At 41.5% G+C, this 17,437-nt stretch overlaps 1 protein-coding gene across 1 annotated transcript in view; it reads left to right on the top strand.

Annotated features, from left to right (window-relative positions):
- The window catches only part of LOC138259406 (transforming growth factor beta-2 proprotein-like), a 54,521-nt gene that overhangs the window by 24,681 nt on the left and 12,403 nt on the right, over positions 1–17,437 (top strand). The window contains exons 4-5 of the mRNA XM_069207151.1: positions 5,302–5,412; positions 16,709–16,874. Coding sequence (XP_069063252.1) covers positions 5,302–5,412; positions 16,709–16,874 — 277 coding nt within the window. The remainder of the gene's footprint in view (positions 1–5,301; positions 5,413–16,708; positions 16,875–17,437) is intronic.

Here is a 17,437-nt window from a genome sequence, read left to right as displayed (position 1 = left end):
GCTTCAAAGTAGCCAGAGTCACTGTCTAGCTGCGAGGATGTTGGATGTGGCTCCACTTCTGCTGTGTGCCGCTCTCTCCCAGGCTGCATGTCAAGCAGTCAGCCAGCGTGCCTCCATCCAGAAACTAGGTTTAAGCAAGATGTGTACAATGAGCCACCAGCTGATGCTGGAAATCGGACTGTGAGGGCCGTGTTTTGGTGAGACTGTAGAAGGGCAGACACGTGAGAACTAAGCACTAGAACTGAACACTGGGGTAATCTACACCTAACCCAAGGGACATTCAAGCCTCAGGATAAGACCTACACAGACCTACCAATGGGAGAGACACCCAGAAGAGTAAGGGGGTGCCAAATACAAGGCATAGCAGCCTAAGCACTAGTATGAGAACTGCAACTGTTTTATGTGCTGTGAAGTATTAGGTTTTAATTGTGTACGTTAAAGTACTTTTTCTTTCACCAACGTAAAGCACCATGTTGGACATTTAGTTATTACACTGCTCGGTGATTGCCTAGTGCTGCATTTGCGCACCCACACTATCTCTCTGAGAAGAATGTGACTGCTCGTCACTGCTACCACTGAGAATTAAGTGCTGAATCGGTTGTACGTGGTCCAATTTTGAGAGTTTTGGTAGGATGTTACCAGGGACATAAGACCCCAGTAACCCCAGCCACACTGCTGAGGCCCTGTAGCTGCTGCTTGCCCCACAGCCCCTTGTGGGGTCTGGCAGCATGGTTGTAATACAGGAGGACAAAAGGTAAGGGAAGGGAGCTTCTTGGACTTTCTATTGGCTGCGGTACTGCCTGCTGCCTCCTATCATCACCCACACCTACTCCCTGGCTATCTCTGGAAAGACAGAGTTGGGCTTGGGAGGGTGTGTTACAAAAGGACACAGGCACAATGAAGTCCTCGGCTGCTGATCTCCCCCTGGGCAGATAGTGCTAGTGAGAGTAGATGAGACAGCGTCAATCCTCGAACACCATTGGCATTCCTAGACATGGAGACTCTATTCTTCCCTATGCATCTTATCTGTGGTAGTATCCGGGTTCACCACCTCTCCCTTTTCTGTGCCTGCCTCCCAGTGGTATCTGTAGGTATTCTTGTGCTTGTCTGGGGTAATATTGTATCTCTTGCAGAGCACCCTCCTCTGTGGCAGTGCTGGTGGTGGATGCCCGCCATGATGATGAACGTGCCCTTGGTCCAGTTGGCGTGTCCCTATCTTGTGCCGCCCGCTGTGGAGAATAAGAGAGAAAAACAACCTGTCAGTAAAGTTGTGTATATCAACAGCTGATGGATCTGATACAGTGATAGTGCATGATAATCACTTCTAGGTTACACATTATTCTACTACATGTGCATTTCAGACTACATCTCAGAGATGGAGCACATAGGGTCCTGGAGTTTAATGGATAACCTGACCTGCCATGAATATGCAACTCAATATTCTGCATCAACGCCTTTCAAGATCTCACTGAAAATACGTTCTCAGGAGAGACGACTCCAGGGCCATGAGAGGGCTTATACGACTTGGCCCACACTGCGTATTTTCAGTGCAAGATTATTGGGGCACCTTTGATGACCTCAGGAGATTTTTCAGGATGAACGAAAAGTGGGTACACATGTCTCTGTGAACTTTGAAATATTTCCCCACGCAAACATGTTTGTTTGCACTTAACAGATTGATGAGGTACGCTATTTTTGGAAGCCACTCAAGGCTAGTAAGTGGCTACTACGGGACACTGAAGATTTAATCAGGCTGAGAAGAACGCATGAAGATTGTGGTGTCTCCTTTTCTTTGTCCTGAGGAAAACCAGACTAAATTATTAAGTCACAAACACTCTTATAACGTGTCGCAATGTTCACAGAATATACATTAGGCCTGCACTATACAATTGTATGGGGAAATAAGAGGAAAGATTGCTTCAACTGCCCATCTTCAGATTGCTTATTAGAGACTTTACCGCTGGGCCTGAGAAACTATAAGAAAGAAATGCTATTACTTTTTTTTACTCTCTTAAATATTGTCGTAAGCACTTTCCATCGGCATGAGCACTTTTCTTCTCACAAGCACAGCTTGCCCGAGTCCCTGAGTTGTATTGTTGATTAAATTGCATCAATAACAATATATACTCCGTTCTTAAGGTGATGTGTTGTCTCTTATAACTGTGTTCCTTTATTGTGTATGAGGAGGGATTGGATGATCTCCTCTCAATTGAGAAAATGCCGGTCAATGTCAGAGCCACTGATGGGTTGTACTGTAGGATTTAAATTAGGCAAGAAAGTGACAGATAGAGAAGGTGATCAATAGAATTCAATGTGTTGAATCTTGGCAATATGGAACCAACTGAAGCGCACTTTCCTGAATCAATTGATATTCATGCGGAGGGTACTATGCAGGTCAGCAGGAAACACTGAAAAAGGGGAGTGGGACAAGAGAGAGAGAGAAACTGAGACCATGAGTATTGTCACTCCGCCTGTTCTTACAGCTAGGCTTAACCTGCTCCTTAGAAGCGTTGGCATCTAAAATGAAAGATAATTCATTTTCATCTTTTAAGTCCCCATTCACTAACCCTAATATGACAGATGACATACCTTGTGATCACATTTCTGTATTTCTCACTATGGGAGTTTGAAGCTCTGAGAATTCTTAGAGCTGAAATGTAAATTCAACCCATACCCTTAATGCAAGAGAATTATTGAACTAAAGTACTTGTTTCTATGTCAGTAACTACCTTCAGTGATTTGTAATACAACTCTCTGCTCAGAATGAATCTTACTGTAACAGATTAATCAGCTGTAACACAAGGAATACACATTAGTATTAATCTTCCTTTTACAACAAGTAACCAGTTCCCCACCATGTTCATACCTTAATACCATGGTGTGACTTAACATAAACAAGTTGGTACATATGAGGATCTTTCTTGTTCTTCTCATTGAAATAATAGTGCAGATTAGAGTTCATATCTTTTGGAAAAACAGGACTCCAGAAACTAGTGTTCAAATATCAAAGTCAAAATCCTTATATGCAGTACTATCCCAGAATGCTCTTCTGAATAGGAAATTCTTTGATATCTCCTGGCGTAGCATTTGTATTCCAAATCTGGCAATATGAATCTGGCTGCAGCATCCAAGTAGCTTGACTGCCTAGCAAAGGACGTTCTGAGGCACATGAAACTTATACCCCAAGATGCAAAGGTGGTTGCCACCATTGCAGGCTTGGTGAGAGCCCTGTGGACTTGTATTCTGTTCTGGCTCTACACTTGTTCCTAGCATAGTGTTTGCATCGCAAACATGAAGCCTCACACAAACTGGCTCCCATACTTTGTGCACAATACTGAGCCCTCCTGCCTTAGAAGAATTGCACACCCACGAAGCTCATTGGAGGATGTCTCAACTGTCCTCTTATCACAGGTGAACTAAGTCTACAGATCAGGACAATCCCTAAGGATGCCATACGTGCGTACACATGTAGTTCACAATTGTACACCTAATATATGTAGGCATCTAACGCACAGTAGGTGTAATGTTCCTCACATGTAAAATGGGAAAGGAGGATATTACACAAGCTTATCACACTGATTTCCCACAGTGTATCACAAAAGTGGGAATTGGCACCTTTTTAGCCATTTTTATTGGTATTCACATGGGCACAATTGTTTTTTCATTCATGCAGAGACAGATAATAGTGTCTCAGTGGCCTATGATGCCTTAGGGCAGCATGTATGTTCTGTTATCCTGCCATGCGGCTGTTGAAGCACTGTGGTTGGACTTTAGTATGGGATGAGGAGATGGGGACAGAGGCCAAACTCAGTTTCACCTTCAAAATTAGACATATTTAAATGGATTACAGTTCCTCTTCATTCATATTTCTTTACATTTGACCAATCCATACATTCATAACATGGACAATTAGTTATGTATATAAGAATATTGTGATGTGTGCCAGGTCTGTAATGCCATGTCCTGAGCCAACACAGAAGTGTGTTTGCTGTACTCACAAGGCATCCAGATGTCTACTTAATTCCAGGGAGTACGCTGACATGGAATTACTGACTGATGGAAGATGAAGTTGTTATGTGTTGCACCCGGAAAGGTGACAAACATGTGAAGTTGGCATGGACGTTTGAAGCGGCCCTTGTCATCCCAGAAATCTTACAAATTAATGCATTTGCATGGGTTTTGATGGCAATAGTGGTGTGCCATGGTTGAAGTGCTGCGTGTGTGCAATTGATCGCTCCAAGCACAAAGGGAAATAGGCAAAGTCAAAGAACTGCTGCGCCATGCTTTGCCTGTCTTGCTGCCATCAACCGATGATACATGTCAATTCTTGGTGCAAGCACCGGGGTTGGCTTCCTTCCTTGTAAGATTGCAGCTGTGACCCTGCTGGTGCTCCTAAATGATCCAAATATCCAGTAATGTGTGAGCAGTCAATACCTTGATATGGGAATGGAAGGCACTGGAGTGGGTGGTTGGTGAAGTGAGCTACTGCGGCCATGTCCAGGAGTTCATCTCCCCAATATATTTTTCTGCAGACATAGAAAAGAGGGCAAACCTCTGTATATCTTTTCTCTCCCCCTTGACTAATTAGTTCTAAAGATTATGGCAGTGCAACAAACACTGATGTCAACATGGTGGAAAATGTCTTGAACCGGTGGCTACCTTACATATTCTGCTGGTCTGTGCATGATGGATGGTGCTGTGAGGAGAAACAGCTCAGGGGAGGTGTGCTGCTGGTTATGTCAATAGTTGCACCCATTGTATTGGCAGGTGTGTGTGGTATGAAATTTGTATTCTCTGCTGCATTTGCATTTAGTTTGTATACATTTGTATTATCACTATCTGTATTGCTATGATTTCTGTTTGTGTCTTGCTGTGCCAGCTGCATGTGTTCATTTGTGGTTACTAATACGAGATATTTCTCCTAGCTATCCAATTGTATACTTTATTATTTTTTCTATTTTTTCTCAACACTCATGTAGATGTGGTTATAGCACTGATTGTGAGAGTACGTAAACTGTTGTACCAATAATCTCTTATTTTACCTTTTTTCCTTTGTCCTGGTAGAATTAATTTCTCAACTCAATTGATGTTTGTGTCATTTCATTGCAGATTCAATGAGTGGCTAGTGTGTGGTGTGTGACTTTCTTCAAGAATGGGTCTTTGAACATTAAGCATGGTTGACCTGTGGTACTCTTGTTGTATCACGTGGTGCAGCTTTTGTGAGTTCACTCTTACTTCCAGTTAAATGGTTGTTTACCACAAGTTGACAGATGCTCATGAGAGGATGCTCTTTCTCCTCAGATAGAAACTTGGGTCTCAAAATTGGAGTGCACTGTCCCTGCTGTTCGTACATACCAACCGAAAACAGCATAGTCCCCAACAGGAGCGAGGAACTTGAAGTACGCTTTGTGGGTAAGGGACACCGAAAATGATGAGACACGCATAGGGATGCTTGAGATCTCGGGCATTTAAAGGAGAATGTCACTTCTCTCTGAAGATCACAGAAGTTGTTACTAGTTTGTAAATGTATTAGGGGAAGTGACTGCTATATACATGTTAAGCAAGGATGGTACTGCTTTATCAAGGTTACAGAAGGATGCTAATGCTATGTTAACCCTCTTATTGTGAATATTACAGAAGGATGTTATTGGCTTGTGAATATTACAGAAGGATGTTATAGACCTGTGGATGTTACAGAAGGATGTTACTGTCCTGTGAATGTTACAGAAGGATGTTATTGCTCTGTGAATGTTACAGAGGAATGTTAATGTTCTGTGACTGTTACACAGCAATGTAACTGCTCTGTGAATGTTAAAGAAGAACGTTTACCTTACTTCCTGTGAATGTTACAGAAGAATGTTAGTACTCTGTGAATGTTACAGAAGGGTGTTATTGCTTTGTGAATGTTACAGAAGGATGTTAATGCACTGTGAATGTTACAGAAGAATGTTAATGCTCTGTGAATGTTCCAGAAGGATGTTGATGCTCTGAATGTTACAGAAGAATGTTAATGCTCTGTGAATGTTACAGAAGGATGTTACCGCCCTGTGGACGTTACAGATCGGTGTTATTGCTTTGTGAATGTTACAGAGGAATGTTAATGCTCTGTGAATTTTACACAGTAATGTTACTGTTCTGTGAATGTCACCTAGGGATGTGAATATGACTGAAAGATGTTTTGCCTTGTGAACGTTGGAGAATGATCTCATTGCTTTGTGAATGTTATAGGTAGGTGTGATTGCTTTGTGAATGCTACTCCATGAAGGGTGACCGGATCCATGTTATAAGGGTGATCAAGGCTTTGCTTGGTGTCGGTGTCAGAAACGTGAGTTACTCGATAAAGAAGAAGATGGGCGTGGATGCAAGTTTCAGGTCTCATCTTTATTAAACGTATTAAACAATGTTAAAACCGAGGTTTACAAAATGAAACACACTTGACTGGAACCGATGCACTCTCCATATTAACAGTGTATATCACCCCTGTAAATCGAGGCCACTAAAATGACCGTTCTCGTGGGAACAGTTAGACACAGTACATGATTTCCCAGCAAGTTGATGTCGCCTCGCCAAATATTTACAGCCCTAATCACTGACAGACGAATCTCTCTGTGCCCTTCAGCATCTTTTCAACACTCTCGCCCGCTTGATTTGTGGCGCCATACAATATAAATTTCCACCGCCGAGATGTGTTTATTCCTGTGTCCTTGGCACAACTACAATACGTTGCCTGGTGCCAAGGCTACATGTACATACTTCGCATCTTCTTTTAATTTAACGAGCCCAGATCTAGGTCCAAGGATTTGTAGCACTGGCCTGTGGCACAATCTGAAATCCGTGCCTCCAGGCTTCTTGTTGCTCTGGAAGGTAATGTCTTTTCGCTTCCCTGACATGAATACAGCTGGGTTTTTATGCATAGATGTGGGAGAGACCCGACAGCCATCCCATATAAATGTTCCACTTTTTAGAAATTCTCCTGGGTGCTAAAACGTCATTTCTTGGTGGAAGCCTACCTGACAGCGCAGCTGTTTGGTTTGCTTAAGACTTCTTAGGGACATTCTGAAAGCTTCCCTGTGAATGCATTCCTCCCATCGCTTACCATTAGCTTTGTGTTTTCTAACTCACAGTTTCTTACTTTCTATTTGCTAGCTTTATTTCACTTAGGTTGTCCAGCTTATGTGAGCCCCTCCCGTGTAGCACAGCGTGTTTACTTTATTCTTGCATGAGTGCTTGCTTTCTGTAAACATGCCTATACATTTTGTTAACTTGTCACATTTGCTGTGCATTCAAACACATAGGTCAAATGTCAGGCTTTGTCTTCCGAGGGAGCTTGGTGTTTACATTTTTTTCCGACTTGAGACTGATTTATGTGACAATCTGAAGGTGTGGAAGGAAAGGTTTTTATTATAAAGTCCACTCCAATCTTCTTTATAACAATTATGACTTTATTGTTTCTTCTTCACTCTGTGACTTCCTCCTTCTCCTTCATCACCTTCTCTCACAGCTTCTCAACATTCTATCACACACTCCAGATCTCAACCACCTCCAGAACCTACCATCTTTAGTTCCCACAAGGGTTGGACAGATCATACCATTATGAACTAGGCCTAACAGTGTATAATACATATTGATGCCAATGACATTAATAATTAATAACTATATTTATCTAATAACTATATTTGTCTAACGATATTACCTCAACAGAACTACATACATATAATTTAGTAATTAAAACTCCAGACTAGAATATAACACATCTTCCCCACACAATAATATAACCAAAAATACAAAGGGAAGGTTTTACATTAAAAGTGATTAATTGAATCTACATCATAACAGTTCCAGACCTTTGAAATTGAGTCAGTTCCAAAAACATGAAGTTTTGCATAATAGTTGGATTCAAATATAATCCTTACTCCATGCGGGAGGTTTGGTCGCTCGGCAACTAGGTGCTCTCAGTCCGCTACTCCGAATTATTGACTGCATTGGTTCCTTCCCCGTTGGAATTTCATCTGCAGTCTTGGTAGTGATTGGTACATATCTTGCAACCCTGTCCATGCTCCAGCATTGTCCATTTTCTAAAATAACAACATTCTTCTTTACTGCTTTAATGCAAAATGGTCCCACGAACTTGGTCTCTCCCATTCCCCTTCTCGAGTAACCAGCTGGTTTCCTGATCATAACTTTATCCCCCACCATCCAGTATTGTTTTTTAACCCCTAATTTGGTATTATACCTTTCTTTATACATTTCCTGGTTTACTTCTATATTTGTCTTAGCACCTGGAGATGTATTTTTGCACCGTACTCCCCCACCCAACCATGAGGGATAGAATTTGGTACATGGTACTCTGCCTCGTAATGCTGAAAAGGGTGATATTTTCGTTATAGAGTTGGGAGTGGTGTGATAGGCCCATAACATTTCTCTAACGGTATTTTCAATGTTCAATCTGTTAATACTTGCTAACTGGATACATTCTTTAATCATTCTATTAGCTCGTTCTGCTAAGCCGTTGGCTCTGGGACAATATAAAGCTGTGGTGTAATGTTTTACCCCAATAGAATCCAGGAACTGTTTCATTGGGCTTGAAGTTAATTGGACCCCATTATCTGTTATAAGAACTTCTGGGATTCTTCTAAGCTAAAAACATTTTTCAGGAAGTTGATGACTGATTCAGTAGTAATTACGTTAACTAATTTGGTTGTGATCCAGTGTGAATGATAGTCTATAAGTACAATTAAAAATGTTGTAGACAGACCAGTGTAATTAAGAGGCCCAATAATGTCTAATGCTAATTTAGACCATGGCTTGACAGGAACCTGTACCGGGGAAATGGGTGTCTTGCGAATGAACTTGGACTTGTCGCTTAGAGCACAAAAGGAGCATTCTTTAACTTCGTTCTCAATTGTGGAATCCATACTAGGAAACCAAAATCTTTCTCTTACTCGGGCTTTAGTAAGACTTCTTCCTAGATGACCTTCGTGAGCTAGTTTTACTATTTTTTGTCTAAGATTCCGAGGAGGTATAATTTTGTCATTCCTAAGCATATAGTTATCTTTCTCATTAATTTCCCATCTTACCTCCCAATAGTCTTTGATGATGTCCTCTAAGTCTTTTCTCATCTCAGGCCATCCCTCTCTCGCTTTCACCCTTAACAGTGCCAAAGAATCATCCTGTTGGTATGCAGACTTCCACTCCTCATCACTAATGGATGGTAAGTCAACTGCTAGAATAGGGTACTCTATAGTATCAAAATTTTCTACACAGTCCATTGGGCTTCTTGAGAGGAAATCAGCTGCACAGTTCTTGTACCCTGGTAGATATTCTACCGTGAAACAGAAATTCTCCAAGGCTAGAATCCATCTGGCTATCCGGGGTGTGCTATTATTAAACCCCTTGGTAGAAAATACGTATACTAATGGCTTATGGTCAGTGCGTAACGTGAATTGAGTGCCCCACAGTAAAAATTTAAAGTGTTTCACTGCCCAGAAACATGCGAGTGTCTCCCTTTCGATTACCGGGAGACTCTCGCATGTTTCTGGGCAGTGAAACACTTTAAATTTTTACTGTGGGGCACTCAATTCACGTTACGCACTGACCATAAGCCATTAGTATACGTATTTTCTACCAAGGGGTTTAATAATAGCACACCCCGGATAGCCAGATGGATTCTAGCCTTGGAGAATTTCTGTTTCACGGTAGAATATCTACCAGGGTACAAGAACTGTGCAGCTGATTTCCTCTCAAGAAGCCCAATGGACTGTGTAGAAAATGTTGATACTATAGAGTACCCTATTCTAGCAGTTGACTTACCATCCATTAGTGATGAGGAGTGGAAGTCTGCATACCAACAGGATGATTCCTCTCCGTCAATAATCTGCGATAAGGTGGCCCCCAAACCTAATTTGCTGGCATCAGTTGTAAGGAACATTTTCCTACAGTGGTCAAAATTGCATAAGTATGGAGCATTCACAATGGCTGATTTGATATTCTTAAAAGCCTCGTCCTGGACTTCGTTCCAAACATAAGGAGCTTTGTTTTTCAGCAGCTCTCTAAGACTCGCAGATACTGTTGAGAATTTTTTTACATATTTTGCCATAAACTCGGCAAGGCCCAGGAAGGACCTTAGTTCGTCTTTGCTTTTTGGTGCACTGGCATTCACAATTGCATCAACAAGGGAAATTTTGGGTTTAAAGCCATCTTTTGATATAACATGCCCTAAGTATTCTACTGAATTTACTTTCAGCCTACACTTTTCTTTCTTTAGTGTGAGCCCTGCTGCTTTTAATTTTCCTAGGACAACCCTAAGTATTTTGTCATGTTCCATTTCCGTCGCTCCATATATAAGTACATCATCTTGGAAGAAAAGGGTATTGGACACGTTGCCCAAAATGTTCTGCATAATTTTTTGGAAAACAGCTGCAGCTGACGCTAGCCCGAAAGGCATCCTATTGAACATGTAGGATGCAAAAGGGGTGGTGAATGCTGTGAGCCATTTAGATTCCGGGTGCAATTCCACTTGATGGTATGCACTCGAGAGATCCAACACAGAGAAGTATGAAGCTTCCCCCATAGTGCTCATTATTTCGTGTATTCTTGGAAGAGGATGCCTCTCAACCCAGATATTTTTGTTTAGGTCTCTTAAATCCACACAAGTTCTAATTTCATTTTTGTTATTTTTCTTGGCCACCACGATGGGGGCCAACCATTCGGAGCATTCAATGGGTTGAATAATTCCCTGTGACTCTAACCTTCCTAATTCCTCTTTGACTAACTGTTTAAGCAGATGTGGAATTGGTCTGGTTTTATGCACAGTGGGCTTATTTTTGGGCTTTAGTTTAATTCTATGTTGAAAGTTTTTTAGTAATCCTAACCGCTCACAAAAAATATCTGGGAATTCTCGAATGAAAGCTTCTCCTAAATTAGAATTATCAATGCACAGGACTTGTTCAGAATTATTGGGATCTAATGTTATTCCCAGTTCTTTTTGATGTTGCCAACCTAAAAGATTGGAACCTTCCTCTACCACATATACTTTCCCAACCGTGGACCTATCCTTGAAGGAAATGATACTTTTAAACATACCTTTCAGGATTATAGGGTCTCTGTTGTATCCCTTTGGGCTTATATCCGGATTCTGTAACTCTATTACGCCATTCCTTTGAATTTTGTGAAAGTTGTTTGTATCTATTATGGTGAATGGAGAACATGAGTCAGCATACATTCTTACATTCTCATTATCAATTGCAACTGTACATACAGGATATTGGGTGTCGATTATATTCTCGCTATTTACCTGTAAAATAATTTTCTTAATTAGTTGCGGTATTTCTTCAGATTTTTTGTTGTCCCCATACTTGGAACTATCTTTACACACCCTCGCGAAATGACCTCTCCTATTGCATTTCCTGCAAATTGCCGATCTAGCCTGGCAGGATGTGGAATTGGCAAGGTGATTGTTACTGCCACACCTATAACAAGTGAAATTTGTTTTATTCCCATTATACCTTTGGGATTGTTTCTCATTACCTTTAATTTTTAGAATTTTCTCCTCTTTTATTTCTTCCACCACTTCATTTACATGTGTTTCAAGGGGAGCAGAATTAATTTCCTGTAGACAAACTGCTGTGTGTTCAATAGACTTGGCTAACTCAATTGCATCTACTAACCCAGGTTGCTTCTGTAAAAGCTTCTCTTGTATTTTAATGTTGTTAGTACAACAAACTAATTGATCCCTAATTAGTGAATCATTTAACTCTCCGAACTCACATAACGTACTTAAACCTCTTAAGGCCGCAATATAGCTTGTTACACTCTCCTGCTTGCCTTGGCAACGGGAAAATAATTTATGTCTTTCTAAGACTACATTGATTCTGTCTCCAAATTGCTTTTCTAGCTTCGAGTATGTAGTGACATACTCGTCCTGGGCTTGTCCCTCAGGAAAGATTGGATCAGGGAGGGACTCATTATATTTTCCTCCCATGAGTTCCTAGATTATGAAGTAAAATATGTTGTTTTCTAATGGGATTGAATTTATCCCCACCAATTGCAATTAAGTAAGACTCAAAAATTTTGAACCAATCTTTCCAAGGTACATTTGGTTCACCCAACTCATTCAAAAATGGAACTGGTTGTGACATTCCCGCTGCTGCCATTGTTCAGGTTATAACACACTCTTACTGCTGACAATGTTCTATTATTGTTCTATAAATTTACCACAGAGCATACAATATTACCTTTAATTCATGTTAATATGTATAACTTGTATAAGAAAACTCTTTAAAGAAATGTCCAAATCATTAGATATGCTGTACTAGTCAACGTAATTACTTAGCCGGCTTCTCTTCAAATGCTGTGCCTGTCAGCGATGTAAAACTAGAGTCTTAAAGTATGATTTTGAAGAAAAGCTGTGCCTGTCAGCGTGACTGTTAACAGGCAATTGCACCACTTCACCTGCTGTGCCTGTCAGCGATGTTGAATTGATTTAATGCACACGCTCGTCAGGAAATTACATACGGAGGATTTAATTTCAGGAATCCTTATCAGAATGTTCACTTCTTTTGAATCCCCGTGTCGTTAAACTATGTTTGACCTTTCTTCGCCGTATCGCTCGAGTTCAATTGAAATTCTAGTCAGCTTCATGTAAATAGAAGCTTCGTCGCTTGTGGTGAATTCTGAATACACATGGAGTCAATCTGCATGCCGCTCACTTCGGCCCCCGAATGCCTGGAATTCCTTACACGGCGCTGCTTCACCTTCCTTTGCCGTGGCGCTCGAGTTCGAAAGGAATTCTAGTCAGAAATTCCTCACACGGCGCCGCTTCGCCTTCACCCCGTTTGTCTGGACCCGCTAAGACAATTTATATGCCGCTCGCTACGGCCCTGAACAATTGAATTTCCTTTGACGGCGCTGCTTCACTCACAAGCGTTTAATGCCGCTGGCTCTTTAACAATTTCGATCACCGGTAAGGCTTTGATTTGCGCTCAGTTTTACCACAATTCTTCTTCTGTATGAAATACCGCAAAATGCATATCACGAACTAGATGACAGGACGCGTTAGATGTTTACACGTTCCTATTAATGTCTTACTCGTTAATGATGAAGGCAGATAAGTAATTCAGGGATAGATTAATCTTCACGTTGCTTGTAATATAAATATAGACTACTTATTTCAGAGTAATCTATTTTACTGATTTGGTTAAATAGAAGGACACAGGACAGGTGGAGTGTCACCAACCTGAAAAGGGGTGAAGAAGGATGTGCCCCCTTACGCACTCCTCGTCACCAGTATTATAAAGTCCACTCCAATCTTCTTTATAACAATTATGACTTTATTGTTTCTTCTTCACTCTGTGCCTTCCTCCTTCTCCTTCATCACCTTCTCTCACAGCTTCTCAACATTCTATCACACACTCCAGATCTCAACCACCTCCAGAACCTACCATCTTTAGTTCCCACAAGGGGTGGACAGATCATACCATTATGAACTAGGCCTAACAGTGTATAATACATATTGATGCCAATGACATTAATAATTAATAACTATATTTATCTAATAACTATATTTGTCTAACGATATTACCTCAACAGAACTACATACATATAATTTAGTAATTAAAACTCCAGACTAGAATATAACAGTTTCTTTTCTAGTGCATAACAAAATTCAAATGCCTGTGAATATACTGTGCAAATATTTCAGAATATATCAGAACAAAGAAAGTACACATAAAGCACATTTGTTTGTAATTTTGAAGTGGCAGTGCACTAAAACACCATGCATACTCCACTTTATGCCACTCCTACAACACTCTATGCCCCTACACTCTACAACACTCTTTGCCACTCCGCTCTGCGCTGCTCCAGTTTATGCCTCTCCACGCTACTTTATGACACGCTAATCTACTCCACTTGACTCTGACACTCTAGTCTACTTTATGCCACGCCACGGCACTATACTCTATGATACTCTACTGCACTCTACTCCACTCTATACCACCCCACTCTGTGACACTCTACGCCACACAATACCCCTTCACTCTACTCCCTTCCACTCTACAGGCCACTAATCCACTGATGCCACTCCACTCTATGCAACTACCTCTATGCCATTCCATGCCACTTTACTCCACTTTGTCACTCCACTCTACTCCACTCTACAACATACTACCCCACTCTACATCACTCCACTCTATGCCCCTCTAAGCCCTCCCACTCTACGACACTCTGTGCCACTCCACTTTACAACACTCTACTATGCTCTACTCCACTGTACACCACTCCGCTGATCACCAATCTACACCACTCCACTTTTACCACTCCACTTAGCTCCACTTTACTCCAGTCAACTCCACTCTACAACACTCCACTCTACGACACTCCATTGTACACCATTGTAGTGTACGCCACTCCTCTCTATGACACTCCACGTTATGACATTCCACAATACACCTCTCCACTCTACGCCACTCCACAACCCTCCTTCCACTGTAGGCCACCCCACAACACTCTACATCACTCCATTCTACGCTACTCTATGCCACCTTACTGTACAATACTCTGTGCCACTCCACTGTACGTCACTCCACTCCGCTTTACTCCACTGTACACCACTCCACTGTATGCCATTCTACACACCACTCCACTCTATTCTACTCTACTCTTCAACACTCCACTCTAATCAACTCAACTTCACTTTACACCTTTCTATTAATGCCACTCCACTCCATGACACTCCATCCCACTCTACTCCACGCCACTCTACTACACTACATTCTATTACACTCCACTCTATGACACTCCCCGACACTCCACAACACACCTCTCCACTCTACATCACTCCACAACCCTCCGCTCTAAGCCACCGCACAACTCTCTATGCCACTCCACTCTGCTCCACTGTACTCCACTCCACTCTATGACACTCCACTTCATGCCACTCTCTTTAATGCCAATAAACGCTTAGCCATGCTCAACAGCAGCTACGCTGATGTACAACAGGGCTAAAACACATTGGCAAAGCCAGTAGCTCTTGCATAGGTAAGACCTGTTGGCTTCGCCAATGCTTGTTAAAAACTGTGTCCCCATATTTCAGCACCTTGTTTCAAATTCAACACCCGGTTCAGAAACCTGAGTTCCCTGCCTTTTTGCTGGCAGCCAAATTTGGGTACAATAGAACAAAAATCACAATGCGTCATGTTCAGTGTGTGCTAACAAATATGTGAGCGGCATAAGTACTGCTTTCTTATCTAACTCCAAGGAGGTAAGACACATTTCCAGTCAGAGAGCCCGAATTGGAGTTGCATTTTGTTCATGGAAATGCTGGCGTACATTAAATTGCAAGTCAACTACCCAATTCACACTTGTTTCCTCGCTATGTAGAACCAAAAGAATCACTCTAGGCCATAACTAAGGCAATCAAAGGGATTCAATCACATTTGTCCGTAAATCTTATAGATCTTCCCAATCCCGTCTCACTCTATTTTTAACCAATTGGTTATTACATTTTCATTGTACATGCCAATCAAATGTGACCCCAAGGTACAGATTAGGTTTATGTGAATTTGCAAATTTGGCTTTTGCCATATTTGTGATTTGTTTTAATTAAAACTTGACAAGATGTTTGTTAACATTGGGTTAAAAATCCTCCAAACATATTTTTGTGGTAAAGCCACAGACCTAATATTTTGCAGATAAATTCCACAAGTAGAAAAAATGTAGGAAAAATCTCCTGTTAACCTTTTTTGAGAAAATGTTCACCCACTGGCAAACATTTGCTAAGGGGACAACCTTTGCCTCTTTGTGAAGCTGAGGTTTGTCTCCTTTGCAAAACGTAACTGACACATTTATAATATTATAACACACTTCTAGTAAAAATATCTATCAAACAGCTCTATTCATGTTGCTCTACATTTGTTATGCTGCCCACTCAATTTCCGTGTATTCTTTGAAAGACAGCCGAAATAGACCCTATAAGAAAGACACCGTCCTCAATGGCCAATTTAGGAACACAGACCCCCATATTAGGAAATCATATTCTGTATGCCAACCTTACCAGGTTACTGCTACTAAACCCTAAATTCATGTGCAAAAAGAGAGGGATTGAGCAAGGTCACTTATTCTGTAGCTACCTCAGGGCAGGATTCTGTGATACCCCCTTGTTTCTCTTCTGTGCTGTTAGTGAGATGTGGTTTACCTGATTACCCTGTGATTTTGATAAGTAGTAAGACTCTGAGAAGGGCTATGTTTTCTAGTTATGTCAGGAGCCAGAGTTTTGGTACTGTGGTCAGTGGATAATAGGAGACTAGCACACTTACTTTGAACCTGCGCAAATTGACTACCTCTCTAAAGCATCCTGTTGGCCAGCCCTTCACAGACTGTTAGAGAAGGATGTTTCTGCTCCGGAGTTATTAGAAAAGAATGTTATACTACAGGATTATCTCAGAAGGGGGTTAATACACTGGAAGTGTTGGACAACGATGTTTCAACTCTAGGACTATTACATAAGGGTCTTCATTAGGTTGTTGATCAGTGGGAGAGATTTACTGTCTGTGGCCGAAAAAATAAATTTGAATAAACTGATATATTCTTCTTTAAGGTTGTTGGATGTTGCAGTAGTGAACAGTAGGTGTCGGCCCCTTATCCTACCTCCACTATCCAAAAGATCACAATTGACACCAGCAGGCTTATCACCCTTGCGATTTTATTTCAGGAATTGATGTTGATATTATCAAGGACTTGCCGAAAAATAAATGGAAGCCGGAGTACAGCTCCAAGACTCCGCACTTGATCCTTACGCTGTTGCCGCCCAACCGCATGGAGACCCTGCAGAACAACCGGAGGAAGAAGCGCGCCGTGGAGACCCCCACCTGCACCAAGTAAGGAATGGGACTCAGTAGGCAGGCCTAGTTTTAATGAATATGGCATGTGGTCAGCTGTAAACCTAAGTCTCAGCCGGTAAGGATGGTGTTTGAAGTGAGACGTAGCTGCACCTAGTAAGGTAATGTCAGTTGTCAAGTAAGCTACAATCAATAAGCGATTGTGTAAGCAAGCAGGCCTATTTCCAGTCATTAAGTTGATATTGCTAGACAGGTCTAGCTTCCCTTTGTAATTGCCATGGTTTCTATAATCAGGCCTAGCTGACTGGTAAGAGAAATTATTTTTAATTCACATATAGCGGCACTCGGTGCAAGATAATATCTCAAGGCAGGTCTAGGTGCACTTGATATGATAGATGTGTGAGCAGGTATGCCAACCTGGATTCAAAAACAAACATTATCTATAGTGAGATGAGACACGATGTCAGAGGTGCGTTACATTGGGTAAGGTGTTGTGTCAACAATCAGGTAAGCTAAAGAAAAAGTTCCGGCCAGCAAAATGTCTATTTGCTACATTCAGTAAGACATCGTCTCTGTAGTCAGGCCGAGCTACACTCAGTGTA

This window comes from Pleurodeles waltl, chromosome 9 (genome assembly GCF_031143425.1).
Source record: "Pleurodeles waltl isolate 20211129_DDA chromosome 9, aPleWal1.hap1.20221129, whole genome shotgun sequence".
NCBI lineage: Eukaryota > Metazoa > Chordata > Amphibia > Caudata > Salamandridae > Pleurodeles > Pleurodeles waltl.
The sequence above is the reverse complement of the archived record's forward strand: the minus strand, read 5'-3'. Positions and strand labels throughout refer to the sequence as shown.